The 27,980-nt window shown below is 50.6% G+C and overlaps 11 protein-coding genes across 11 annotated transcripts; 7 read left to right on the top strand and 4 right to left on the bottom strand.

Annotated features, from left to right (window-relative positions):
* Nucleotides 1-123: 123 nt before the first annotated feature.
* On the top strand, nt 124-1,166 carry N7525_008420 (uncharacterized protein; the record flags this gene model as incomplete). Its single annotated transcript, XM_002567134.2, has 2 exons — nt 124-195; nt 297-1,166. 2 exons carry the CDS (start codon nt 124-126, stop codon nt 1,164-1,166), a joined length of 942 nt encoding a protein of 313 aa, XP_002567180.2.
* Nucleotides 1,167-1,304: 138 nt separating this feature from the next.
* N7525_008419 (isovaleryl-CoA dehydrogenase) lies at nt 1,305-2,888 on the bottom strand (the record flags this gene model as incomplete). The annotated part of the gene is made up of 6 exons (XM_002567135.1): nt 1,305-1,719; nt 1,770-2,047; nt 2,110-2,345; nt 2,402-2,496; nt 2,573-2,660; nt 2,711-2,888. The coding sequence occupies 6 exons, from the start codon at nt 2,886-2,888 to the stop codon at nt 1,305-1,307; spliced, it is 1,290 nt and encodes a 429-aa protein (XP_002567181.1).
* Nucleotides 2,889-3,394: 506 nt separating this feature from the next.
* On the top strand, nt 3,395-5,196 carry N7525_008418 (putative 3-methylcrotonyl-CoA carboxylase, beta subunit (MccB); the record flags this gene model as incomplete). The annotated part of the gene is made up of 2 exons (XM_002567136.1): nt 3,395-4,845; nt 4,902-5,196. 2 exons carry the CDS (start codon nt 3,395-3,397, stop codon nt 5,194-5,196), a joined length of 1,746 nt encoding a protein of 581 aa, XP_002567182.1.
* Nucleotides 5,197-5,920: 724 nt separating this feature from the next.
* On the bottom strand, nt 5,921-7,015 carry N7525_008417 (uncharacterized protein; the record flags this gene model as incomplete). Its single annotated transcript, XM_061214383.1, has 8 exons — nt 5,921-6,341; nt 6,434-6,443; nt 6,504-6,532; nt 6,581-6,603; nt 6,658-6,737; nt 6,835-6,852; nt 6,904-6,935; nt 7,005-7,015. The coding sequence occupies 8 exons, from the start codon at nt 7,013-7,015 to the stop codon at nt 5,921-5,923; spliced, it is 624 nt and encodes a 207-aa protein (XP_061068814.1).
* A 1,451-nt stretch (nt 7,016-8,466) lies between these two features.
* On the top strand, nt 8,467-9,536 carry yop1 (putative membrane biogenesis protein (Yop1)). Its single transcript, XM_002567138.2, has 6 exons — nt 8,467-8,560; nt 8,743-8,949; nt 9,020-9,028; nt 9,172-9,235; nt 9,288-9,345; nt 9,399-9,536. Exons 1-6 carry the CDS (start codon nt 8,507-8,509, stop codon nt 9,520-9,522), a joined length of 516 nt encoding a protein of 171 aa, XP_002567184.1. The 5' UTR covers nt 8,467-8,506; the 3' UTR covers nt 9,523-9,536.
* Nucleotides 9,537-10,378: 842 nt separating this feature from the next.
* Nucleotides 10,379-11,185, bottom strand: N7525_008415 (uncharacterized protein; the record flags this gene model as incomplete). Its single annotated transcript, XM_002567139.2, has 1 exon — nt 10,379-11,185. The coding sequence occupies one exon, from the start codon at nt 11,183-11,185 to the stop codon at nt 10,379-10,381; it is 807 nt and encodes a 268-aa protein (XP_002567185.2).
* Nucleotides 11,186-11,810: 625 nt separating this feature from the next.
* N7525_008414 (autophagy-related protein 101) lies at nt 11,811-12,543 on the bottom strand (the record flags this gene model as incomplete). The annotated part of the gene is made up of 3 exons (XM_002567140.2): nt 11,811-11,998; nt 12,047-12,397; nt 12,456-12,543. 3 exons carry the CDS (start codon nt 12,541-12,543, stop codon nt 11,811-11,813), a joined length of 627 nt encoding a protein of 208 aa, XP_002567186.2.
* A 709-nt stretch (nt 12,544-13,252) lies between these two features.
* N7525_008413 (peroxisomal biogenesis factor 3) lies at nt 13,253-15,128 on the top strand (the record flags this gene model as incomplete). Its single annotated transcript, XM_002567141.1, has 3 exons — nt 13,253-13,410; nt 13,529-13,881; nt 13,933-15,128. The coding sequence occupies 3 exons, from the start codon at nt 13,253-13,255 to the stop codon at nt 15,126-15,128; spliced, it is 1,707 nt and encodes a 568-aa protein (XP_002567187.1).
* Nucleotides 15,129-17,952: 2,824 nt separating this feature from the next.
* On the top strand, nt 17,953-19,038 carry N7525_008412 (uncharacterized protein; the record flags this gene model as incomplete). The annotated part of the gene is made up of 1 exon (XM_002567142.1): nt 17,953-19,038. The coding sequence occupies one exon, from the start codon at nt 17,953-17,955 to the stop codon at nt 19,036-19,038; it is 1,086 nt and encodes a 361-aa protein (XP_002567188.1).
* Nucleotides 19,039-20,012: 974 nt separating this feature from the next.
* N7525_008411 (putative chromatin assembly factor 1 subunit A) lies at nt 20,013-22,072 on the top strand (the record flags this gene model as incomplete). The annotated part of the gene is made up of 3 exons (XM_002567143.2): nt 20,013-20,732; nt 20,790-21,916; nt 21,973-22,072. The coding sequence occupies 3 exons, from the start codon at nt 20,013-20,015 to the stop codon at nt 22,070-22,072; spliced, it is 1,947 nt and encodes a 648-aa protein (XP_002567189.2).
* An 829-nt stretch (nt 22,073-22,901) lies between these two features.
* N7525_008410 (uncharacterized protein) lies at nt 22,902-27,821 on the top strand (the record flags this gene model as incomplete). The annotated part of the gene is made up of 4 exons (XM_061214382.1): nt 22,902-22,953; nt 23,067-24,418; nt 24,484-24,593; nt 24,653-27,821. 4 exons carry the CDS (start codon nt 22,902-22,904, stop codon nt 27,819-27,821), a joined length of 4,683 nt encoding a protein of 1,560 aa, XP_061068813.1.
* Nucleotides 27,822-27,980: the final 159 nt, after the last annotated feature.

Raw genomic sequence — 27,980 nt, 5'->3', positions numbered from 1 at the left:
GCGCTATACATCCCTATACTCGATTTACTTTCGTTCAAATCTTGTCATTCATTTAACAAACACGTCTCCTCGAAACCTCACCACTCGATCTCTTTCAACTTTTTTTTTGGTATCCACTCCAACATGTCCGACGACGATGAGTACTATGAATTCGAGGATGACTACATGTACGAGGATTTAGGCCCAGATATGGTCGTAAGTTGAATTCCCAAGGCGATGCCTAGATCTACTTGTGCCACCGTCTGCACGAGAAAAGAGCATCAATTCAGACACTAACCAAAACTTTGCTTGTCCAGGACGATCTCGCCGCCTCCTCACACTACGAAGCCGCCCTATATGAAGACCCGGGGATCGATGTTGAAGACTATTTCAGCGACTGGGACTATTATTCAGACGATTACCACGATGATGACGCCACTGTCGACCAAAGCGCAGAGAGAAAGAAAAGAACCGAGATCGCAGCGACAGCACCACGACGAACGAAGACATCGTTTCGTCCAAAAAGCCACACGGCCAAAATTCCGCCGACGAAATCCCCCCTAGTGCCTGATATCGCCTCCTTTCAGGGCGTGGTGTGGAAAACACCGGCGCTGGACCGGGACCAGGACGTCGCCATTTTGTACGAGCCGGACACGGGCGAGAAAGTCGCGCTTCTAGAGAACTGGCGGGAAGTCTTCAAATCTGCCCAGCCGGCGTTGGATAAGTCACGGCTGAAAAAGCGACAAGTCGTTGAATCCAAGCCCGTCGATCCGTCTCTGGCTGACGATGAAATGTTCGCTGGTGACGGTGCCGATGACCAGACTGATAGCTCGGACGATATATCTGATGTTAACTCGCCGAATACTTCAGGTGTTGATGCTGGGGATACTGGGGATGCTTCAAATACAACTCCAGACCCAGACCTGGACCCTGTCCGTTCTCTCAAACTGTCCTCGCCACCGAAGGTCGTGATTCCATTGAAGAGAGGGAGCAAACGGAAGGTTGTTGCTCAGAAAGATGACACCGACGAGGACACGGAGGCGCCCCGTCCGAAGAGGGTTGCGTTGCGGAAAGGCGGTGGTGACGGGGGTACAAAGCGTGGTGATGGGGCTACAAAGCATGGTAATGGGTCTACGAAGCGTGGTGCGGCACCGCCGGTGCGCAGATCGGCTAGACAGAAGAAGTAGAACTGTTGTGTTGGTAATGTGGGATATAGGGCCATTTATGACATGTACAGCGACTAAAATAAATTTGCATATACTCTCCAAAGAGATGGCATCATTCCAAATGTAACAATTTTGTTTACCATTGTATAATACTCATGCTTAAGCATACTCCTTGTTGAATGCGCGCCCAATAACCATCCTGCGGATCTCGCTTGTACCGGCACCAATCTCATACAGCTTCGCGTCCCGCAGAAGACGCCCAGCAGGGATCTCATTGATATATCCACTGCCCCCCATGAGCTGGATGGCGTCAAGCGTGCATTCAGTCGCACGTTCAGCGGCGTAAAGGATCGCACCCGCACAGTCCTGGGTGCGGACGGTCAACTCGCCAGGTTCCACGGCGGCGTTGTCTACCTGCCGTGCCGTGGCGTAGGTGTATGCACGCGAGGCAGCTAGCTTAGTGTACATGTCCGCAAGCTTGCCTTGGACCAGCTGGTTGTGGGCGATCGGTGCACCGAATTGCTTGCGCACGTGTGTGTAAGGAAGGACCAGGTCAAGTGCGGCTTGCATGATTCTAGAGAGTGTTAGAATGAGAGACGTGTGTTGTGGTGCGGGATGGCTCACCCTAGTGGTCCTGCACTCAGGACTAGTCGCTCCAAGTCCAGACCCTCCATCAATACGCGAACACCGCGGTTGACTTCGCCCAGGAGGTTCTCCCGGGGAACGAAGACATCCTCGAAGATGAGCTCGCCTGTGTTAGAGCCACGCATACCCAGCTTGTCTAGCTTACGTGCGCACGAGAAGCCCTTGAAGTCCTTCTCAACCAGGAACGCCGTGATACCTTTCGAGCCTAATTCAGGCTCTGTCTTGGCGTACACGACAATGTAATCGGCATCGGGGCCCTGTAATAAAGTGTGAGCGACGAGTTCGGAACGTCCATCTCATCTATACCGAAACAACTTACGTTGGTAATCCACATCTTGGTTCCGTTCAAGAGCCAGCCTCCATCAACTTCCTTCGCCGTGGTCTTCATGCTGACTACATCGGAGCCAGCTGAGTGCTCCGACATTGCAAGAGCACCGACCTTCTCGCCGGATAGGAGACCGGGAAGAATGCGCTCCTTTTGTTCTGTCGAGCCATTAAGGGAGAGCTGGTTCACGCAGAGCTGGGAGTGGGCGGCGTAAGAGAGTCCGATGCTTCCTTTTTATCAGAATCGTTAGATCGATTTTCAGACTGCCATATACTAGGGGACATACCGGATGCTCGGCTGATCTCTTCCATCACCACGCAATGTGCTTGGTAGCCCATACCCAAGCCACCGTACTCCTCGTTGGCTGTCACACCGAGAAACCTTCGTCCTTGTTAGCATGCGCTGCATAACACACTCCCTTCTTGAAGAAGAGAGTCAACCATTTCAGAACCCATACCCAGCATCACCCATCTTCCTCCACATTTCTGCTGGGAACTCATTCTGTTCATCTGTCCGCGCAGCAACATCGGCTGGGATCTCTCGCCCTACAGCAAGGTTAGAAATGACGGCTTGGGCAAGAGCATGGGTAGCGTACTTGTGAAATCTTGCACGCGCTCTCGCAGCTCTAGAAGATCATCCTCGGACGGAGGTATGAAGCCCTTGGGGTGTTTTGTTGAGATGGAGCGGAAACATGGGGTGAGTGCGGGGGTGCGGTTTAGCCGCACCGCTCGCGTTGATGTGCGAAGGAGAGAAGGGAGGGTTAAGGAAGCCATGGTTATATAGGAGAATCGATGTAAAATGCGAAATCCGGGGGAATTGTCTTTGGGGAAGTGGACCTTTTAAGTATGCGCTCAGTGGGGAGCGGTAGTCCTCGGCGCGCAATCCAGGGCTTGTTGCACTACGTATTTACGAGTTTCCCACCTTGGAACACGCAAGTCTTCACGCTTTCTTTGGGTATCTGGCCAATAGTATAATATAACTACAAGCTAATTAATCTGTCTATTCTATCCTCTCTCTGCCTCAACAATTGTCCACGTCTTTTGGTCCTTTCTGGCACTCTCGGTGGGATGATGATGGCCCTCGGGTACATGCGGCAATCGTCGCATCTCCGCATTTGGAGAAACCCCAGCTTTGTGTCTCGCTTCTCTTCTGCCACTGCTCGTATGACTTTAAATACTTCGTGAACCTCAGAGCGTACTTATAAAATTCCTCTCCATTTTGACTTGAGCCTCTGACATTCTGCTTTCAGAACCAGCTACAGTTCCCCATCTTCCCCGCAATGCGTGCCCCGTCCCCGCTCGTCCTTCGGAGCTGGGGCTCACGGCTCGGTCCACGCAAATGTCTCAATTCATTCCGCCAGCCAACAAATATTACGCGACCAACTTATAGAACAGTAGCAAGTTACACACATCCTCACCATGCCTCAGCCCTCTCCGTACTTCCCACAGCAGTGGATACCTCCTCACAGGAGTACCGCGAAAATAGCGAACAAATGCAGGAGCTCCTGGACCGGATGAACGGCCTACACACAAAGATTGCACGCGGAGGAAACGACAAAGCACGTGAGAAGCACATCGCCCGCGGTAAAATGCTTCCAAGGGATCGGATATCCGCCCTAGTTGATCCAGGCACCTCCTTCCTGGAGCTATCAGCGCTCGCAGGACACGGTGTCTACGAAGGCGAGGACGTTCCAGCAGGCGGTATCATTACGGGCATTGGAATGGTCGAGGGTGTCAACTGCATGATCGTTGCCAACGACAGCACCGTCAAGGGCGGCACCTACTACCCCATCACAGTGAAGAAGCACCTCCGCGCACAGGCGATTGCGCAAGAGAACCGCCTCCCCTGTATCTACCTGGTTGATTCCGGTGGCGCAAACCTGCCTCACCAGGCAGATGTGTTCCCAGACCGCGATCACTTCGGCCGGATCTTCTTCAACCAAGCCCGCATGAGCTCCCTGGGCATCCCACAACTCTCCGTTGTCATGGGCCCCTGCACAGCGGGTGGCGCATACGTGCCTGCTATGAGCGACGAGACCATAATCGTTGAGAACCAGGGTACCATCTTCCTGGCAGGCCCGCCTCTCGTCAAGGCCGCGACGGGCGAGGAGGTCTCCGCCGAGGACCTGGGTGGCGGTCAGCTGCATTCGAGCATCTCCGGTGTAACGGACTACCTGGCTGTTGATGATGCACATGCTATTGTCCTTGCTCGCCGCTCCGTCGCGAATCTCAATTACCCTACCACGACAACTCCGCTCCAGCTGGAGAACGGCAATGGAGATTCGCTTGTCGTGAAAGAACCGCTGTACGACCCTAATGAGCTAAACGGGATCGTTGGCACGAATCTACGCCGCCAGATCCCTGTCCACGAGGTCATCGCGCGGATTGTCGATGGGAGTGAATTCGCCGAGTTTAAGCGTGACTATGGCTCGACCCTGGTAACGGGCTTTGCCCGCATCCACGGCCATCGCGTCGGCATCGTCGCTAACAATGGAATCTTGTTCTCCGAGTCCTCGCTCAAGGGAGCACACTTCATTGAGCTCTGTGCTCAACGGCGGATCCCTCTTGTCTTCTTGCAGAATATCTCAGGCTTCATGGTCGGCGCTGATGCCGAGAAGGGCGGTATCGCGAAGAACGGTGCTAAGCTTGTCACTGCTGTTGCGTGCGCGGATGTCCCCAAGTTCACTGTTGTATTTGGGTCCAGTGCTGGTGCTGGTAACTACGGGATGTGGTAAGTTTCTCCCTTAGGCTGTCTCTACTTCTCCTCTTTAACTGGTATTGCTTTAGTGGTCGTGCCTACTCGCCTCGTCTTCTCTTCATGTGGCCTAATGCGAAGATCGGTGTCATGGGCTCTGAGCAACTCTCTGCCGTTATGGAGGCTGTCGGACGATCGGCTGATCCGGCTTTGAAAGATCGCATTGACCGTGAATCTGAAGCGACGTTTTCGTCGGCTCGTTTGTGGGATGATGGTATCATCCCGCCATCTCAGACGAGGAAAATGCTAGGGTTGGGTCTGGCAGCTGCGCTCAGTGGCAAGGCTGAGCCGGATGTGCAAACCAGGTTTGGCGTGTTCCGGATGTAGAGCGCCGGGTTGGATCGAGGTATGCAAACTTTCTTATGTACGATCACATTTGAAAAAAAGCATAGGATGCAAGATATATGTTCACGTGTCATTGACTTTATGTGACATTTCGAATAGTCAAACAGGAATATCCGGTGAATAGTCACCTCGCATCACATGATGGACTACAGCCCTCTGCAGACTATCGTTCTTTAGTCTAGTGGACCTTTAGAACTGTACGGCCGGCTCGAGGAGCTCATAGATGGAAATGGCCGGGTCGCACATCATATCCTGTACTATAGTTCCATGCCTTTCTGTGTTGATGGCGAAGTGGTCAACCACATGCCCAACAAATGATCTAGCACTAGCCACATCAAACCCAACGATGATAGTAACAGGACAAAAAGAAAAGAAAGCACTTTTTTATCCATCTCGTGTAAGTAACCTTTTTAGAGTCCAGATCAACCAAACCTCAAATATGTCAAATATGAAAAGAAAAAAAGAGGATGACACCAATTGTGTACAGCCTAAAGAAAAGAAAAGATACAAATCTGTAGCAGCGAAGCATGGTTCTATGAGAGAGGCACAGAAATATCGGCAACATATAGAAAGAACATCAGTCATACATGACATGTCAAGATGCATAGCAGCGTCGGGTAAGGCATAGGTTGCAGAGGGTCGTATCGCATGAAAATGAAACAAGACAAGGGCCCTCAGTCACAGAGGGGTCCCTCGAACTGTTGAATCAAAGGATGACACACGGCCCGCGGCGTCTCGGCCGGCGATTGTCTCTCTTGCGGTCATGGCGGTTCGGGCCCTCGCGCTTGCGGTTGGGATCGCTGCTGGTCCTTGAGCCCTCGGAGTCTTTGCGGATGATCTGGCGACACAGATCGACGAAGACTTCGTTGACGTTTGCGCGGCGGCGGGCAGAGGTCTCGTAGTATGGGGCGTTACCCCATTTCTGGGATAGACCGAAGGCGCGAGCACGTGGTACGGCGCGGTCTTCCTCCAAGTCAGATTTGTTGCCCACGATCACGATTGGGACGTTTTCGTCGTCTTTGATTCGGATGATTTGTTCGCGGAGCTCGGAGAGTTCGTTTAAGGAGGACGTGCTGGTGATGGAGAAGACGAGGAGGAAGCCTTGACCTTGTTTCATGTAGAGCTCTCTGGAGAGAGTGCTGTTAGTACGGTGTGCTTTTCTCTGGTCGGTCTGCGGAATCGATCGTGGGTGGATGGATGGATGGATGGCTAGATTTACCTCATGGCCGCTTGTGGATTGTTAGCTTTGATCTCTCATGGGTAGATGTGCTGATTTGGGGGAGACTTACTGAATTGTTCTGTTCCTGCGGTGTCAAGACTTCGAAAATTTAGCATCATGCCACATCCGAACCACCGAGTTACTCACATCTCTAGTATACATTGTCGACCCTATCAAGATCGGTTAACGGCCGAGTAATTTCCAGCGCATTGTAGACAACTTACGTCTACCTCGATCTGTTTCCGGTATGAATCCTCGATCGTGGGGTCGTAGCTCTCGATCCAAACATTTTGAACGAATTGGGCTGGAAGATAATTGTTGATCAGCTTGGAGACTCAGGGCAGAGCTGGGAAGACGTGGAACAAACCTGTCAGGCAACTTTTTCCAACACCTCCTATTACCGCGTCGCATGGGAATGCCTGTGGTCAGCCTGTGACCTATGGAAATATCTCAGGAGGAAATGTTCCTACCAGCACCCAAGACAACAATATGGTATTCGCGTCTAAGTAGGGCGCAAACAAACAATTAGAATTGTATCTGTGGGGTATTGGAGAAGTATCCATGGACTCACTGTGGCCGCATTGAGAAAAGTGTGTATCGATGTACTGTAGCGATTCGGAATGGAAATCGAAATAGCTCTCGAGGATCAAAGGTGGATCCCACGTGGTGTAGATGACGACCTCAAATCGTAGAACAGTTGGCTGTGATAAATTGACGCATAAACCACGTTGAATGCTTTCAATTGTATTGTGTAGCTCCCTCGGGGACGGAAGAGCTTAGAAGGGCGGTACGCGGGTGCGGTTACATGGCCCGCCTTTTCGAGCACGGGATATGGAGATTCGAGGGATTCGAAGGATTCCAGTATCCACTGAGGAGTATCAACACAGATAAAGTGATGCGTAGATATTTAGACGTTGCTGCATGGGGGGGCCTTTTTTAGGGGGAGAAAGTCTGATAACGGGGAGTTAGGCTAATTGCCTCTCTCTGTTTAGCCCTGCGACCCAATCACATCATATGCCGAGATCGTCTCTGGCGGTCAGGCACTAACTGTAAGTGTATTCTGTCCTCTCGGCAATGTTTGAATCCTTTTTCTTTTTGGTCTTTTCTGGGGTTTTTAATCTTTTCTTTGCCGGCTTCAATTGCCATCGCTGTAAATACTGATCACGTGACTATCACGGGGGGTGAAGCACAGGTCACTTGTGTTTCAAGAGGCTCAGCATCTATCTGTTTTTTTATTTTAATTCAGATTGAAACCTCATGTACCAGACAAAGAGTGTGGGATTAATGCCGTGTTCCACAATTGGTCAATGTTTATAGGCGGGGACCTCGGGAGAAGGGGAAGGATGCATCATATCGGCACGAACAGACCAACTGCTGCAGGGGGAGGCCCACAAAGGAACTCTCCCCGGTTTCATGATGTAAGGGAAGGAAATATAATCGAAATGGGAGGCAATCGGGCTACTCCGTAGGTAGATATGTATTTATCTATATGGAGTACAACATAGAGCAAACGGCCCTCGATGCCTTCGGGCAAAAGCCGCGTACGTCATGTGTGGGATGTATGACTATCTCGGGGGATTTGTGGAGAGGAAAGCGAACTGGCTTCTGATACATTCAACTCGATTCCATTTGAGATCTGTTTCAAGGTACATTAATACATCGATACATTAGTACATTAACTAACCCTAGCACTTCTGAAGCTTAAACCTCGCTACATTTTAAGGCCATCAATATGTTTGCCTTAGCCCCTCAGTTAACAGGCACTCCGGTGACAGTATTTTTAGAGATGTAAGCGACCATATATCTGCATGATCTTCAGGGCTTGATCTTCTGATACATATACGCTACTGATATACTCTCATATACTTGAACCAATAAAAACCAATAAGAAATTACCAGATGCAGCTTCACATGGCAGCGACGGATACGTCATGCATATCACGTGATACACACAGGCTAGCCTCTGTCTTCTTGCCGCCAGCTTGACCGGTTGCATTCTCATCATCCCTCGCTCCATTGTCATCCTATTAGCTCTTTGACTTGTTTTCCCACAAATACCCTTTATAAGCAAAAATGGCCTCTTTCCAGGAGCGTGCCCAGCACTCCATTTCTCAGCTTGACAAGGAGGTACGTTTCCAGCCATTGTTGTGTGTTTCGCTGGCGCCTCAGGTCTAGCCCTCGCCTTGTGCCTGCAGTGTTCCTCAGTGCCAGCGACCACAGCAGGAGCGACTACAATCCCATTATCTGATAGCTACTTTACTGTGCTATCTATTGCTATGATTTCGAGCTGACATCCGTCATTTTTGTAGCTCTCCAAGTACCCTGTCCTTGCCAACCTTGAGCGGCAGACCAATGTCCCCAAGGTCTATGTCATCCTCGGCCTTGTCGGAATCTACTTCTTCCTTGTCTTCTTTAACATTGCTGGCGAGTTCCTCGTGAACTTTGCCGGTTTCCTGATCCCCGGTTACTACTCCCTTCAGGCGCTTTTCACCTCAAGCACTCACGATGATACTCAGGTAAGATTTTTTTGGTAAATTTTTTCCTTTCCAAGCACAAATTGCTAACTTTGTCTTTCTTCACTCATAGTGGCTCACGGTATGTTCATATGATTCTATTAGCTTGTTGTCGCAATCATGCGGATGTATGAAATCACCGCCGGTTGGGGATTATCATACACCATCCACGTGACATCTTTCCTGCTCGCACGCGATCAGTAATTCTAACATATGACCTGATAGTACTGGGTTGTCTTCGCTTTCCTGACTGTCATTGAGAGCGCCATCAGTGCTGCTTACTGGTTCCGTATGTGCCCACAAGACGCTAATTTTCCTACTATTTTGCTAACTGATCGCAGCCTTCTACTACATCTTCAAGTTCGTCCTGATCATGTGGATGGCTCTTCCCCAGACCAGGTATGTTACTATCTTATGACCAAGTTGAGACCGGTAGTTGACTTCTTTCGCAGCGGTGCCCAAGTTGTCTTCCACTCCTTCCTCCAGCCCGTGGTTGGCCGTTTCTTCTCCTCCAACGGTACCTCCTCCAACCTCCGCGCCCAGGCCGAGGCTGCGAGCAAGCCCCACTCCACCTAAAGGGTGTAGTTTCACCTTTTAACTGAGAATCGCATCGACAATATAAGCTCCGCGAAACCTGCTTGCGCGCGGGTCGCGGATCCGATTCTCTGTGCCAAGCGGGGCCCTAAGCACGAAGTGAAGTAGTTGGCTCAAAGCTTCGTTGCCGTGATTAAATAGGAGCAGTGCGATAGCTGGAACATGAGATAGAGAGGACCCGAGAAATGTTGCGACGGGTCCGGGGTTGGATATCCGAATGAGAATGTTTTATTTTTGGTTCTTGCCATTTTGTCATACTCAAGGGGATTAGTCGTTTAGTTCGTACATTGCGAATGTGGATGCAGTTATTTTCAGATGTTCGAGATCTACGTCATCTACATGTATCTTCGGGGGTTGCCTATGCGCCATCGAGCTGCGTCCCCACAGAAGCTACATGACTTGGGTCAAGCCATTTGACGAACCCGAGGTGTATCGTCCAAGCTCTTATTCGCTTCCGAAGGAGCTGCTGTAAAACTTGAACAAGCCGCATACCTCACCATGAATGACAACGTGGTCACCATCCCCAGACCGGATTCGTATCTAGAATGAAGACTGAATAACGTCCTGCTCAATAACAGAGAAGTCGACAACGAACGGGCTAGCAGCCCTGAGATGCGCAGTCAGTAAAGACGCCGTTTCAATCCTCTCCTTGCGATTATCAGTCACAATCACCTTGGCCTCTATCGTTTTAGCATGCTGTGCTTACTTGATATGAGCAAGAAAAGTGCAACGACACTGTCAGCTAATATTGATGTCTAGTCTAAGAATCTCTTCCGAAATACACAGTCTCAAAGCCAACTGCATGTACGCTGTATACGAGAGTGAGAGCTAACTAGTACTAGCAAAGATACCCTCCGCCACCCTTGTCCGACGAAGATTCCAGGGCTTCTTGTAAGTTGCGGAGCTCTTCAGCAAGCAACTTAGGATCATCACACTTGCGGGCCGTGTCAAAATCAAACAAAATAGCTTTCCCACCACGAATTAGGAAGTTGAACCGATTCACATCACCATGTCTAATCCCCAAAGCATGTAAACGAGCGAGAGTCTGCTGGCAAATATCAAGATCCTGAGGCCCAGCATGCCGTGCATTGGCAATACGCTCCATCACGAAACCAATGACCCGACCATCTTCAGTGAGATGCCCCAGGAAACGGGGACCAATGTCATAACCCTCAATCAACCGGTATGCAGCAGTATCGCCCTCCATGTATCGAATTTCCCAGTCAAAGCGAGCAAACTTGACGACGACGAGTTCCTCAAATTGGGGACATTTGACTTCGTAAACGCCCGATCGAAGTCTCCTGCTCTCTCCGAGATCCATGTAATCAACAAAGGTGTTATGCCATGTATTCTCAACGCCAGGAAACGAGGTTCGAGTGGCGCGCGCAAAGTATGGCTTGCCGGTCTCTGGATGTTTGACGACTAGCCCATCGTTCCAATTTCCTGTAGGGAGATCGGGGAGAATCGTGGCTAGAGATGGGCCGAAGCACATATCATCTGTGCTCCAGATGCCTTGGGCAATGGTGATATACCTGACAGACCCGTTGATCAGGAGTCGGAAATAACTCTCGTCGTCATTGTCGGCTTCTGCTTGGAGCAATGTGATGTCTCTTTGGGTTTGCATTAGGTTGGTGGCACACTGCATGGAGGGGCAGTTGTATTTGCGGCTAAATATTGGGTGTTGGAGATTAGATGAAAGATTATTGGCCGAGAGATATCATTTTGCTTACAACATGCAGGCTTTCATGCAGGGTGCAGCTCCAACAGAATGTACTTTAGACGGTACTACTCCAGAATAAATACCATGATGGTCTGGTTGAAGAGACATTGTATGCCGAGATCACACGTCTGCTCTATGCTGCCTCATTAGGGCTCAACAGATGGCCCGGGACAGGATATTCATATCGATATTCGTAGTTGAGTTTTAAAAGAGAGATCCATATGTACTTACGCCGCAATGCAAAAAGGAACAGCCCAACCCTCTCAAGAATCCGAGAAATAAACAAACACCTAAGCCCTTAACTCCGTACGGCCATCGCTTGAAAGTCCAAGCACAGCACACAAGGGTTTCTTAGACTTATAGTAATAGCCCTTTTTTATAATATGTAAAAATCTCGTAAGTCGTACCGGGATCGATCGCCCGAGGCCATGTTCCACTGAAGGAAATAAAAGCAACGTGTCCGGTTGGTTGAACAATAATCGGAGTGGGAACGTACCAGACTGGACGATTCCGAGGTGTATCGTCCAAGTCCTTAGTCAAACCGCATAGCTCAGTAGAGCCCCATGCGATTTCCCCAGCCATCAGCGCGAGGGTTAACGACAATCCGATAGGGGAACGGGTTGGAATCGCTAGTGGTGATGGGCGGGATATGGTCTTTATCCCGGTTGACAACGCTCAAGATTTTCAAAGCTGCCTTTTGCAACATATTTCCCATTGCCTTGCGCACCTTAGCTCGTTCTGTAACGGAATTAGCCCTGGATAAAAGGACCCGCAGATTATACATACCGGACTCAGTGCGCGGTGTCGCGATCGTCACATCAAGTGTCCAAATCTCCCAGCACACCTCTTCGTCGCCTTTCCCCGTCAGTCCGCCAAACCAGTGGCCCGAGCGACGCCGTTTCTTCTCGTAGAACTCGACTGCGATCCGTCCTCGCACGCCCCCGCCGCCACCGACAATTTGGCCATCCTGCCCCGCTGCGGAGGACAGGTGCTGCCGGACCAGAGACGATACGCGCGATTCAATCAGCGTCTCTAGATCTGCATCATTTATAGCGGGGAGTGTGAAGTCGAGCACGTCAAAGGTGACCGGCCGAATAGAAGGGAAGTAACGGTGGAAGAAGATGAGGTTCAGGACACCTGGCACGAATTATTAGTACGAAGTACATGCTTATAATGTCTCCGGCTCACCACTAACCCTTTAGTACATCTCGCACATGGGTGGTATCGGCGAAGATCTCCAGGAAGTACTCCGGAGGGGTTTTGCGGGGCTCCATCCCCGCCATGACGCAGCTCACAACCAGGTCGGTTGGGTGCAGTCTCGAACGGTTGTTGTTGGTAAAGGGGGAAGTAGTATCGTAGATACCGAATGGAGAGGGCAGTCAGTAATCAAGTTATTGCATGGAACTGGATAGATGTAAGGTGGAGTGGATGACTCCAAGGCTGGCTGATATGGCAAGGGGGGCGGGCCTGTATCGGGCGTAGCCGACTGAAGCTTATCGCTTATCATCGAACTGGGATGAAAACAGTTTGAAAGAGAACATTAGGGAGCATTTATAAGAAGTACGGAATATACGGAGTACGAGGAGAGTATAAAGAGCAATGAGAAGAGAACAGGGGACAAAAGACACAAGGGGATTAGCGGGTTGCTGCGGGATGACCATGCCAAATCCGGGGGAGAAAGCTCTAGTGGGACACGGTAATTGTTGGATGACTTATGGGCATGGGAAAATACATGTAGTAAGGTGTCAATAGCATGTAGGATGCTGTATGTTGTAGGTACTTAAATCCTGTATGGTGCTTTGGTTACAGGCTCGGTTCGCTCACATTGCATGACGGTGAGCTCTAGCCGAGGCCTGAAACTGGCGATCAGCGCCCGAAGCCTTTCTTCCCCATCTACTCCGTACTGGACCCATCCATCTCCTGGATCTAATTATCATGATTTGAAATTGACTGCCATTTTAACTTCTTCTGAGAGAAGCACCAAACACAAATATGATCGGTGCGACGAGGCGCTGGTTCCAGCGCAATCGCAAAGGTCTTGCAATCGGGGCTGGGGTGATAGGAGCTGGCTACTTAGCCGGACAATATGTGCTGTCCAAGATCTCCGAGGCACGCGAGCGCATGAGTAGCGATCGGATTGCTCGCGAAAAGTCAGTTGCCCTTTTTTCTTGATGACTCTTATCTCTCCACTAGCAAGCACACGAGCTTGTAACGCGTGCAACCCCGACCAGAATACCCCGAACTGGAATCACTAACACATGGCAATAGCCTACGCCGACGATTCGAACAAAACCAAACCGATTGCACATATACGGTCCTCGCCTTGTTGCCGACTGCGGCCGAGAATATCATCGATGCCCTCCCGGTTGAGGAGTTGACCAAGGAGCTGCAGCAGAAGCGAGCGGAGAGGTTGGCTCGGCTCAATGCAGGGGAGGCGACTGGGTCAGATCTGAGCTCGGTACCCCCGAGTCTGCCGGACGATGATCGAAGAAGCCTCTCCAGTTTCCAGAGCGAGGGATATGTGCACGCAAGCCAGGTCGGCGACTCTTCTGTGAACTCGGACGGACAACCTCGGCCCAAACGGAACAAGACGCAGCTGTGGAATGAAGTGAAGATTACCTGTGAGTCTTCATTTTGACAGTGTCTATGTGTCAGAGGCTAACGTTTTCTAGCTGTCACTCGGTCTTTTACTATGATCTACACTCTCTCCTTACTCACCATCTTCACTCATATTCAACTCAACCTGCTCGGTCGTCGGAACTATCTGTCCAGCGTGATCTCACTTGCTACACCACCTGCCAATGCCTCGACGATCAGACTTGAAGATCACGATGATGAACTCACTCAAACATTGGGCGATGACTTCGAGACCAACCGACGTTACCTCGCCTTCAGTTGGTGGCTGCTTCACCGCGGGTGGAAGGACCTGATGGGAAGAGTGCAAGTCGCCGTAGAGGAAGTTTTTGGACCTTTGAATCCACGTGAGGATATCAGTTTGGCCAAACTCTCTGAGTTGACCTTGCAAATCCGAAAGAAGGTGGAAGGCAGCACCGAGGACGAGCGACGATCTCAAAAATGGCTTTCATGCTTGCTACCCCCTGCGGAGGAAGAAGAACACGTCTTACAGGAGTCGGGCGTGGAGGGCGTAGCTGACCCGTCCTCTTCCCAGACAGCATCGAAGCTTCGACACCTCCTGGATGAGACAGCGGATTTGATCGACTCTCCCTCTTTCTCCCTCGTGCTCACTCTTCTTAACAACGAGGGATTCTCAACCCTTATTGACCAAAGATGCGCCGCTGACGCCTTCAAGGCACCTACCTCCAACCCGGAGGCTCCCCTGCAGTCCTTCGATTCAGTTGCCACTGTTGTGCCCCTGGCTGCCAACTCCGAGCGCAAGACGAAGCTTGCCAACCTCCTGGCTGTCATGACTCGACAGGCACACGTGATCGGTAATGGCGCCCACCCACCAAATGAGTATCTGGTCGCCATGGACCAGAACGTCCGTGAACTTGAAGCCTTCTCTGCCGTGGTCTATAGTTCGAACTTTGACCTCGAGCTTCTTGGTGCCAATAACAAAGCGGTGCCAAGTAGGGAGACGGATCTGGCCGATACTGAAGCTGCTTCATCGTCTTTCTCCCAAGTGTTAGTTGAGAAGGAAGTTGACGCTGACTTAAAGGAGGAGGAGGAGGAGGAGGAAATCATCGAACCACAATCACATAGTGCTGTTCCTAGTGCCGTGCCCGAGGAATCAGTCTTCAGTGCGCCAGGGCCTGAGGCTTTGGCGGACTCTGCCTTTGAAGAGGCTTGGGGCAAGGCCACGGATGATGGGAACGCCTCCTCAACTGAAGAAAAGCAGCCAACACAGTAATGCAATGAAGAAATCTTCCTTGCTTGCAATTTGTGTGACTCTCTATAACCTTACACCACTTTTCTTTTTTTCGCACATCGCCCTGAATCCGGTTTCTATGTTCACCGCATACATTATCTTTGCGATAGAATTGACCTCGGCAACTGGGAGCTATGCTAATGATATATGCCAACTCAATTATTTATTCCTAACCGTCCCTCGTATATTACTATTAGCATAACACAGCGGTGCATACTTTCTCTACGACGAATCAGGCATAAATTCGGTATTGTTCGCGAGGGCTGCACAATTGTACAATTTTATACTCCAAGACTAAAGTAGACTAGCGTGGGTGGAGCGGCGGGGGCCATTACGGAGAGATTATGGAGCCTTATTATATACACATCCGCAAATAAAACCCTTGGAAAGCAAAGATACATATGTTTTATGTGCTGTCAAGTCTCCGACTACAAGTGATATGCAGATGTTAGACTTGTCTAAAAAAATAGTTCATACTAGTGCCTAACTATGTCGCAACTTGTTTATTTTCTCCACTGGGACAATTTCCGTCTTGGGCTTCTTAAGGTTGTGCCTCTTTCTGAATGTCAATGTTATCATCAGGCACAGGCACTTTTTCCTTTGTCTCTTTGTACAAACTTGGGTACGCTGAAACATCTTGACGTCACGACTATAATTTTTTTTTCCCATTGCAGCGCTTTCCCGAGCTCCACCAATGAGCTAATACAACCCACTCCTGTGGCGCAGTTTCCGTGTTGAAATTTATCGTATTGAACTGTGGCATTTGCTGTTTTACGAGAATTACTAGAATATGTTGACGTAGCGCTTTCAAGGGCGGATTTGCGCCGTATTTAACCGAAGGGGTTATAGAATCGCTTTATGCTTATGCCCTTTCTTCGAAGGGTCAGTCCAATTATGCAGTGATACAACTCTAGAAGAATTGGAACCAATGACTACATATGTACTGTGGATGGGAGTATTACTACATTCCCTGTATATGATAGAAATTCGCTTCCTATGTCTTCATTCGAGGAGGTATACGAGGTATACCCCGCATTGCGCACAGGTCAATGAAGCCCCCAAGGGCCATCGATCAACCCACTATCATCGGTCCCGGTCCCTATTATATGGTGATACATACTTTAATCACAGAGGTTTGGAAACATGCATATGGAAGCTAGCACTTCAAATAATAAAAGATAATTGCCCTTATATTCAGCGGTACGTAGCTTACATGCAATTGAATGCCCAGATACCGAGGTGAGCATTTGAGCAATATGACACACGCGGCTGTCCCCACTAAGATGGTCTTTCTGCCTATCAAAGAGGTCTTGAACTTCGGTATTCCCTCACCATCGAGGACCAGGTCTGGTCGCAGATACTAGGTGTTCTAGAACGCTGGCCAGAATCCAATTGTCTCTACTGGGGATGACATGTACAGGAGTCGAGCCAGGTCCATCTTCATATAGGTCAGTACTGACGAATCCCAGGTAGACGTGGAAGTGATAGGAGTAGAAAGCATGAAAGTAATTGCCACTAGGCGTCTAGTTCGACCAATGTGGACCAATATTATGCACTTGTCGCCGCACGAGTAGCAAAAGATTACCACCAACTTGAAGTCGCTTAGGGTCTCCGACGCTAGCTGCCATGCTATGATTTCCGACTCCTCGCCTAACCCGAAAGCTACCTAGGTATACACCGTGGGAAATGGCTCGCATATACGGAGTAATGGAGACAGCGATCTACCTGTCTCAGACACCGAAGCATGGGATAAGACGCGGGCACTGTGGACTGGCATTGTCCATAGCGTACTTTGGTGCGTTGTGGTTACGGGCGGCTGGATGGTGGAGCCATTTGATGGCTGTAGCCCCCTGCTGTGTGGTATACGTCGGCTGGAGGAGTCTGTAGATCCACGACTTGTGCCATCCTATTAAACATTTCCGCAACAGAGCCGTTATCCTCATCGACAATAACCAAAGATTTCGTTAATATGATGTCGCTTTCAAGCATTCACGTGCTCAGCGGGAGGCGAATTTGTAGGGCTGGCATGTCAATGTAGCATCGATCCACAGGAAAGACCTATGGGAGATAAATAATGATGACATCTTGACATGGAGAGCTGGAGAGAGACAACAATTTGAAACATTGTGATCTCAACCTTGAAATGTAACCCCTATACCGTAAGTTTCACCCAGCCTCAGGTGTGGCTGAGCAAAGTACTCCACCTGCCAAATTATGTGGGAAAGTACTTCCTCCGCCGTGTTCCGTATTCTCCAATCACCTTGCTCTACCAAGGAACGGCCGGTCAAAGTCCTCAAGTTCCCCCGATCTGCCCTCCCCTTAAGACCTGCCCATCCCGACCATTCCTCCACATTCGACATTTATTGGGCAGTACTGTTGTGTCCTTTTTGTAACCTCTCGCTTTCACTACGGTTACCGGATCGCCGACCGATTGAGTCGCGGGACTTCGTGTGTGCGCTCCTACCTCGTCACCCTCGCCTCAAAATTACCCCGAGGATCAGCCCGTGGATCAGCCCATTGCACGTCTACAACTCCGTGCTGTCGCTGCATATTTAAGGCCTCCACTCTGAACCTTCCGCTTGAGACCTCCCAAAAGGGACTGTGGCGGCTGCATACTGCAGTGGGCGCTGAGGCCGCATTATCTCCCTATCCGTCAGCCGCGCGCATCGGAAACGCCGCCTTCCAAGTCACCAAGACGGGCCAGGATCCCATATCCTGAAATAACACTCAGCACGCGAGCAAACCGAACTCTCCTATAACTGCCGCACGTGGGAATTTTTAAGGCTGCTGTACCAGTCCGCCCAGCATGACAGACTTTCGAATGCCCCTCCATCAAGGGCCTCCTGCCCGGAAGCCCCTCTCTGGTGCCCAGCACGGGTATGGTGGATATCAGTCCTACGATTCTCCACGGCCCCAACTTGCGCCCCATCTAGCGAGCCCACAGACCACGCACAGCCGGACTCGGACGACATCCTCCAGCGTGCTGCCCTACTCAGGTGGCTCTCAGCACTACCACGGCGCTCCTCCTCCACCTCCCATTCCCCAAATGACACTTCCTCATCAAGCCTCTCGACGCATGTCTAGCACCACTACCTCGACCTCGTCTACCGGCCACCACCCTGCAGTACATGCGGGGCAAGGTGTTTCTGACATCCGGCGAACTGCTTCGTCTCGCTCTGCCAACTCTCAGCTTGGATATGTGGCTCTCATGCGGCGGCAGAAAGCTACCGTGTGGTGTGATCGGGCACAACCTGAAGACGCCAGAATGCGAGAACAAGCCCTACGGGACAAGAAAAGAGCATACCTTGAAGTTCATGGCGCAGGGTCTGGCCGGGCAGGAACCTTGGCTAGTGGCAAGATCAAGCACGGTCCTAAGGGAGCTATGGAATTCTCGCCCTCAAACCTAGTGGGCGCCAAGGTCCCCGTGCGACTCAGTGCGAACGAAGTCGGCGATGGGGATGATGACACCATCAGCAGTGACGGTGGTGCAATTCACAGACGGACCGGCAGCGGCCGCAGCTCTCTGGGAAGTGCCCACCGCTACCCAAGTGGATACTCGAGGCCACAGGGAACGATGGGCAGTAACAGCACACCTCCGAATGAGAAGACCGATCTCCCAGAAGTGTCGGAAAATACACCCGCGGAGATACATGAAGAGAAAAAGAGCGGACTGCCATCACTCCACAAAGATGATGCCGCGACAACACACAGCAGCGAGCAAGAGCAAGACGACTTTGTTGGTGACATGCAGGCTCCGAATGCCGCCACTACAGCAGCCGAGAAAGCCCAAAGGGCAGCTGAGTTGCGACGACGCGGCAGTGTAGACGAGCGAACTACTACCATGACCAATGTGCGACTTTTCGTCGCAAATCCCGATTCAGACAGCGACTGAGGCCCTTGTTCCCATGCAGGGTCTATCAACTCTTGTTATCCTTCCATCTTCTTTCTCATATCCCGCCACCTTCTATCTTTCATGATTTCTACGTGATTTCTCTTAACGCCTCGTCAATTGCACATAATACCTATCTCGTTGCAACTCCACACCTGGCCCCATTCGGCCAATCTTGATGGTTTAGACCAATGCGTCCTTTGGCCTTGTCTATATCTTTGCACGTTTGCTGTCTGATTTACTCCGTTCTATTTAAAGCGCTGCATCCCTGTTTTTCTCCAGGCATCCTTCTTTCTTGCTGTATATCCTCGATGGCATTGCTGGTCTATATAGACTGGCTCTCTGTGTTGCCTTCGTCCTTCTGCGGCTGCATATGGGGCCATCCTGGCGTTTGTTATATGGCCTAGCTTGTCTTAATTTAGAGGTAGTACCTAATTTCAACCCAAAGATTATCTCAATTCATCTCGCATTTAGGATAGCTTCCGTGGAGTGGTCCATGGGTTTCTTTGCAGCTTCATTGCTGTTGCATATAGTGCTAGGTAATTGGATTATGACAGTAACAATAGGACTTGAGTAAATATCAAAGTACGCTCATACCATATTGATACTGGGAGTCGAAATGGACCTGTGGCCCGGGGGTCATATAGTGATTACATAAGCGCACACGTGCTTATCGGTCGCGAGCGCGAAACGATTAACGCGTCCCAGTGTTGGCCCAACTGTTACTACTCTACTCCGTACACCCATTAAACAACGAGGTCAATACTCCGTGATTGAAGACAAATCGGCCAATTAGAGTGACGTCTATCGTTTCCCTCTCCAAGTCGCGCTTTCCTTGGTTTTCACGACTTAAACCACCTATGAAGTGAAGTTGCGATCTATCACACGACAGCCTGTCCCCATCGCCCCTTCCCTCGTCCACATTCACTCCTCAGAGTTCGGGTTCTTGATCAACTCTTTACAATCACTCTGGGTCAATGGTACCCAACACAACTCTATCGCCGATGCAGTCAGCTCCGTCATTGCCCGCATCACCTTCATCGGGTGCCCGAAAACGCTCAATTCACGAGATTGATGATTCCCACCTGCCCTCACCAAATGGGAAGCGACCGTTGACTGAGTTCGCCGGCGAAAACCAAGAAAATCGCGATCCATCTCTCCCCTCCCAACCTGACGACACTACCTCTCCACCAGTTGAAACCAAAAATAATTTTCCCCCTCCCCCCTCGGTTGAGATCGTGATGAGAAGGACACCGCGCAAGCAAAAGGAAAATGATGATGGGGCATCAACATCTCCAGGCGCCAATGCCACTTCTAATCGTGATCCTGATGCCCCGGCCCCTAAGAAGCGCAAGGTAGTCTCTGCTGGCACAGATTCCAAGCAAAAAGAAAAGGAAGCCAAAGAGCGCCAGAAGGCCGAGGAGAAAGCGAAAAGGGAGGAAGAGAAGGCGAAGAAAGAAGAGGAGAAAGCCAAGAGAGAAGAAGAGAGACGCATCAAGGCAGAGGATAAAAAGAAGCGCGACGCTGAACGTGATGAAGAGAAACGGCACAGGGAAGAAGAAAGACGTAAGAAAGAAGCCCAACGTGAGGAGGAGCGGAAGCAGCGTGATGAAAAGAAGAAAGCCAAGGAAGACGAAAAGGCTGCCAGAGAAGAAGAGAAGCGTAAAAGGGACGAGGAGAAGGAGAAGAAGATCCGTGTAAGTGGCATCCACAATCGTCCTAACAGGAAGATGTCCCATATACTAACCGAACAGTCCCAAATGAAATTAAACTCCTTCTTCGCGAAACCGCCTGTACCTCCGGCTTCCTCGTCATCAGGACAGACAATCACCGCTCCCTCGCCGAAGAAGGCATCTACCACCGGCGAGTCCACTTGCGAAACTCATGACGTGCAGTCAGATTATGAGCGAGAATTTCCCGCATTCTTTTTGCAGTCTCATACAAGCGTGGCACCTCCCCATCGGTTTGAGCGTGACTCCGATGCGCTCAAGCACGTACGAGAAACCATCGATACCTGCCTACGCAACGAGACCCCGTTCCAGACACATCCATTCCGTCCATCAGAAGTCTTCCAGATAATCCCCTTCCGTCGTGGGCGTCAACCAATCTCAGTCAAGGACATATTGCTGCAACTACAAATATCTGACGATTCAACCCAATCTACTCAAAACCAGAGCGTAATGCCGACTCTAAGACCACAAGAGCTTCTACGCAAGGTCCCGATGAAATCTCTCAAGTTTGGCGAGGACATCCGCCCTCCCTATCAGGGAACTTATACCCGCCATGTGTCCGAGTTATCCACGAGAAGACTTGCGCGGAATCCCTATCACCGAGGGCTGCCGGATACCGATTATGATTATGATTCCGAGGCAGAATGGGAGGAACCCGAGGAAGGTGAAGAGCTGGACTCTGAAGAAGAAGACGAAGGCAGTGATGAGGGCGAAGATGATCTCGAAGGTTTCCTGGATGACGAGGATGATGTCCTTGCTGGGGGCAAACGTCGTCTCATTGTTGGTGATTTAGAGCCTGTCTCTACCGGAATTAAGTGGGCTGGCAATGGAGTCGACCCTGAAATGGAGGCCTATCGGATGGAGACTATATCTGATGCGGTCAAGTTCCCCATTGACCCGTTCTCGACTGCATACTGGGAGAAACCTAAGCCCAAGCCCGTGGATCAAGTACCTGCGAAAGCGCGACCCGCGACAGCCATAGACGGCTTCCTTGTTCCTGCAGTCCCTGGAGCACCGGTGACGGGCAGTGCTTTACCTCCTACATCGAAAGCGAAACGGCCATTCCCGCCAGATCAGCTCGCTGATTTTAAGGAAGCGGTTGAAGGCAGTGATCTCAGTAAGATTGGGTTGGTCGAGATCTTGAAGAAACGGTTGGTTCCCACGGTGTCTGCTGTTAGAACATATATGCTAATCCGGATATATCTAGATTCCCCAAGGTGTCCAAGGATACACTCAAAGCCACCCTTGACCAGGTTGCTGCTCGTGTCGGACAAAAAGAAGTTGACAAGAAATGGGTTTGCCGGTGATATCATGATGGATTTTCCCTACACGAGTATCTATGAACGGAGTTTGTGGGTGTCTTAAGCATTTGTAATGCCATCATGAACGATTCACTTAATCGTGATCAAGCATATTTGCTTTTCTTTCCCCTTCATTTATTTAAAAGTCGGGGTATCCCGGGCTAGCTGCATGAAATAAATGCCGGTTGTGCGCGCGTGTCGTAGGACGATGTATAGCCATAACATCCTTGCATATGAGCATATTGCCGCCCTGACTACTCTGACAACTTTGATAATTTGGATTTTAGACCAAAGTGGCGATTTAATATGTCAGATCCATATATTATTATGTTGTACATATGTGTAAAATTAGTATAAAAATGCTCTATAACATATTCATACGTAAGAGAGAGAACACGTCTATAAAATCTGAGGGGCGCATGAGGGGCGCATGGACACCTCATTCCATGCACTGCCAACGCATCGTCTTCGTTGTACTCGGTACCTGGTCCTTTTCGCTATTAGCCATATTTCTTACAAGTCTTTTCTACTTGGCTTTTAGCACTTTTGTAGTCTGCAACTGTCCGTTTCGAGTCTTGCTATTCTGATCATTTTCTTGTTATATTTGTTTTATACTCCGGGTTTCATTTACTTGGACTCTTTTAAATCTCCCCTCCTTGACCTTTTCCTATTTCCCTTCTCTTCCCCCGCCTTTTTCTTCCCACACATTCACCCTGGAAGCCCACTGTTCAGCCGATCGAGTGCATCGTCATTCTAAGAACTTAGTTTTCGTTTCAGAATGCGATAGGGATCCGTCGGCTAGGGGGGTTTGCGACTGTCTGTCGCTAATCGCAAGATGGTAGAACACCAAGAGGATCATTCTTCGTCCTCTTTGCATACTACAACCAGTACGTCGTAATATTTATTTTTTGCGCTATTCTCCCTTCTATGGGGATGTTGAGAAAAGAGGGGTGCTCCTATCGTTTATATCCCCTTATGATTTGCAGCCCAATCTGACCAGCTCCAGCCGAGCAAATACCTGCTTTCCCCAAGGTTAATACACCATGTGACTCGTCTGACTTGTCGCATCGGGCGCAAGATCCCGCATCTGTGCCTTTGCCTCCTTCACCTCCGGAATCGCCAGCCATGCGCGCACTTGAATCTTCGAACGTGGGGTCAGGTGAGTTGGGCTCGGGCCGTGCCAGTCCCATGGTAGAGGCCGCTCTTTCCACTGGACACAACGGGCCTGTACCAGTGGAAGATGCGCCCCAGATTTCATTCGAGGATTTTGCCACTCGTTATCATCAGAACCAGCGCAAGCAGGCCCAAAGGAAGCGACTGGAGAAGCGCCTGCGTGCCACCAAGGTGTCCATTGGCGTCTCTGCACGTATGGTTCGTGTCGGGCTGACTGCACAGCGAGGTCTCGTTGAAGCTCTCCGCCATGATGACAAGGCCAGTTTTGTTGCTCTCTACCATACACTACAAGACCTTCAGGAATCATGCTCGTCACCTGCTCCCAGCGATGGCCAGACTGACTCCGTGGACGGGGAGCCATCCTTGGGAACTGACATTGGCCGTTTCCCGGATTTTCTTCATCAGCTGAGCCCCCAGTCCCGGACGGACTTCTTGGAGATTTTGCGGCTGGTCCGCTCTGATCCCCAGTTTTTGGTTGACCGGTTACAAAGCCTGTCCTCGTCCCAGTTGGCTGCTTTTACCTCTCCCGCCACGGTTTTGGATACCAATGATCCCGCGTTCCCTTCTACCTCCCGGGCTCGGGCCCAGACTTTCTTAAACAGGAGCCAGACTCAGTCCGCTGCATTCAAGGACCACGCATATGCCTTTGAGAGGACTGATTCACTATCTATACTTCTTTTTAACGTTTTTGCCGCTCCATTGGATCCAGAGACGCCTGAAGCCCGCTTGCGTATGGAAGTGTGGTCGTCCGTCTGCGCTCAACTAATCTCCAACGGAAGTAGTAGATACTATCCTCTTATCGGCCAGATCCTTTCTTCTTGGACCACCGGCAGCACTTGGAAAGCCCGCCCCAAATTTGAACTCTACCTAATGGACATTTTACAAACCGGTGCTTTTCTCCTGGAGCCTATAGCTACACCACCCGGGCTGGATTTTGCCATGGATTCCCTGGACCCCCTGCGAACGGATGTTGCGGAGGAATTCTTTGCTTCTGCCGTTGATGACTTATTCCGTGTACTTGATGATCCAGACGGCGGCTTTCCTCACGCCGTGCTACAGTTTGCAAAGGCCGTTTTGCGGAAGCTGGATAATCCCGAGACGCGCAGTCGTTTCTTGGAGTTTTTGTTTCTCCAGTGGTTCTTTTCAAAGTTCCTCTATCGCGCATTGACTTATCCTGAGGTATATGAGCCTCTGGCCCTTGGTGAACTTGCGAAGCTGACTCCAATCTGCTATTGCTGCGACAGACCCACGGTCTTCTCCTAGACTTCCATATCAGAAAAGATGCTCGCGAGAAATTGTTGAACCAGGTTGGGCACCGTGCCTACGCTCAAGTCTTTGCTATTTTGCGTTCAATGTACGTCATCCTAGCTTGAACTCTTTGCAGATTTTGGCACTGTGGCTGATATGTTGAAGGCATCATTTCTCAATACCTCGCCCGATAATCAAGGGCCGTGTCGAAAGCATGCTCTCTCGGTTCCATGACACCATGCCGCCGGAGGTAGCGGGTGACCCTTCTATTCCCTCTTTACACGCACCACTTCCTCATCGACGAAAGTCTTCAACTTTCCTGATGATGTCTGCGTTGGACGTTCTCACACTCCTAGACACTCTCTTCCACCAGACTCCCTCTTCTTTGCATTCCTCACCAGCCTCTGCAGGAGTTCATTCTTGGCCGTCCAGTCCGCCACCCTCTGTCAACCTCCGGCCAGACTCACTTACGGATTCTGGATTCCCTCGTTTCAAGCACGACACAAGTCCAAAACCTATGTCACATAATGGCTCCATATTCTCAGTGGAGACTCGTTCTATTTTAGCGCCGGAAAATAGCATGTCTGAAAAGGCCGCTCGCATTCGATTCGAGCTAACTGATTTAGACCATCCCAATGAGCGGTTGAGCTTAGAGCACCCCTCAGACGAGCATTGGACCATCTTCTCAGTTGCACCAGACGGCCATGCCTTAACTTGGAGCCTCCTTCCTGATAGCAGATATGAAACTTCCAAAGCCCCGATAATTGAAAGTGACGATGATGCGCACTCCACGACGCTAGGACTGGAGGAAAATCATGAAGCATTGCAGACAGCGATCATTCGACTTGTCAATGAGAACCGCATTGAAGACGCGGGCGACTATGGGTTCCTTTCACAGAATACCGCGCAGCCAGTCGCCATGTCATTGAAGCAGCGGTTCAACGAAGCAATGTTATGCTGCCATCATGACTCCGATTTTGTCGGTGCGCACTACTGGTGGAATGCGTCACAGCAGCTCGGGCAACGAGGGACGCCTAGCTCATCAAGGATCACGGACGATTCATGGATATTGGGCCCGATGCATGAGAACTACAGTCGTTCTCTGATCCAATCACGAGCTGTCATTGAGCGTTGCGAGAGTGACTTTGTGTCTCTCGATCACAGTCTCCGCCGACTCCAAACTCAAGTCAAAGACCTGACGGCTACCTTTTGCAAGATCCGAGACAAGATGTGGTACATGAACGACGTCAAGAACTCCATCAGATATGAGGAAGCCAAACATGTGGCTATGGCTTTAAAAACGATGATCTACTCAGCCCGACTCTTCAGTCAGTTCCCCGAAGAACAGCGGTCCCGCTACGGAGGAAGGTCTTTGGGTGGCTCCTTGTTCCAGAAACCCGAAGTGCAAGTTATGAACATGATGAAGGCACCCAGTAGCCAGGGTGGGCCGAATAAGCTGTCTGACGAGCAAGTCGAGCTGACTCAGAAATGGTTGTCGCACAACGGAATCGACAATTTTTGCAAGGGAGAAGAAAGAATCCATCGATTCTGTTACGAGGTCCGGATGAGCATCAATAAACTAGTGGGTGAAACAATGGCCGAGACACCGGTGTTATGGGCAAGTGAGCTTTTCCAGGGGGAACGCTCAAGGTTTGAAGGTTACGGTTCTCGCACATTCCCAGGAATGTCTATGCCTAGCACTCCTCGACCTTCAACGACAACAAGCGAGGATACAAATTCTGCTTCCCACTTCTATGGTGCCAATATGCCAATGCCCGATCCTATGTCTCGTCTTTATCAAGATACACCGTCATTAGGTCGCAAGCCCTCTATCCAAAGTATAGTGTCCGATAAATCGAGACCGCAGCGTGACTTTCCTTCAATTGACATGTCTTCTCTCGGAGGTTCACCTGGCCGCGCTGCTTCGACATCGACCGGTGACACCCACAGCTCATTCTGGTCTGCACCCCAGCGGCACCCTATGTATGCGACAAGCGCATCGAGTGTCTACTCGCGGCCACCATCTATGTTCAGTGAGACGGCTGCTCGTCAGCCCCGTCGTGTTGAACGCAAAACACACGGGAAGACGGCGTTCATGGATGGCTTGAGACAGACACTGACTAGTCTGCTTCTGAGCGATTTGGGCTCTCCGGTATGGAGTTGCGGTAGTGAAACTGACGCTTGGTTCACCAATGCGCTGGACCAGAAACGCATTCAGGTGGAAATGCGCCGACGAGCTGCTGTCCAGAAATTCTACGCCGATTATGAAGAGCGCTCCAAGCATCTTGGTCAGCAACGTGGTTCATTGAAAGGTCGCCGGAGCAGGTCTCTAGGCAACCTACGTGGACCCCAGCGCAAAGCTCCTCGTGTGGAGGCCTCGTCACAACTACCGCAAGCAGATTTGGAATCGGGAGAGCATTCGGCGTTCTCATACAAGGCAGTCTTCCACCGGCTGATCGAAGTGTTTTCACGCCATGGAAACCCCTTTGTAAAGCTCAACGCGTTGCGGGACTTGCGTTCGTTGGTGGTTGCATCCCTCATCTCGCCACAAGATGCCAATTCCCCTACAACTCTCAGTTATTCACCGGGAGAAGGTGACAGGATGCGGAGCAGTTCTCAACTCCGTCGGGCCACTCGCCACAGTTTCTCAGAGGTGCGCCCCAACAACCTACCCCAGGTGGACCCGATGCTACCTTCTTCTTCTCCCGAGTCAGTGACATGTGGTTCCCAACGATCTGACTACTCCACTCCGTCGGAAGCACAAATCGTAGCAACCTTACGTGATCTGATTCTAGATGTGAAACCGAAGACCCTTTTCAGGGATTTGCAGTTTATCTCAGCGTTTGTCCCAGGAGATCAGCTAAACAAGACGGATCGCGGGACAGCATTCCTTCAATTCGGTCTGGCCGCGTTAAGCCTCAAAGAAGAGATCTGCCACAGCATGGTCGAGATCGCCGACCGAATCGTCTTCCAGGAACTCTCCCGTCGCCATCCCCCCTTCGCCTCGGACTTCCAATCCCGCCCTGGCCATGCTATCCAAGATGCAGCGGGAATGTGGATCATCACTGCTAAAGAGGGCAACCCGGTCGCCCAGCGCGAACTTGCCATTCTTTATCTGACTCACCCAGAGCTTCTTCCACGCGTGACTCTCCCTCTGACCCTCCCGCGGGATACCTTTAAGGCGGAGATGATGTATCGACGAGACAAAGACTCTAAATCGGACCCGCAGAGTATGTGTCTGGCGCTGCACTGGATGCAGCTGTCGGCCAGCGGTGGCGATACTCTTGCTCGGAACCGGCTTCGTGAGCGTGAGGAGTTTGACTCCATTGCATGATTGACTTTTTGGCCTGTCTGGGTTTCTGGTCTTGCTGTGCTTTTTTCTTTTATCATTCTTTTCCTCGCTGGCTCGATCCTTTTTTCCTTTCTTTCCTCTCCTTCCTTTTTTTCCTTTTTTTCCCCTTCATTCTGACTTTCTTTTCTTTTCTTAACTCTA

The sequence above is a fragment of the Penicillium rubens genome (assembly GCF_028828025.1).
Source record: "Penicillium rubens strain IBT 27055 chromosome Unknown utg000003l_segment0_segment0, whole genome shotgun sequence".
Lineage (NCBI taxonomy): Eukaryota > Fungi > Ascomycota > Eurotiomycetes > Eurotiales > Aspergillaceae > Penicillium > Penicillium rubens.
The sequence above is the reverse complement of the archived record's forward strand: the minus strand, read 5'-3'. Positions and strand labels throughout refer to the sequence as shown.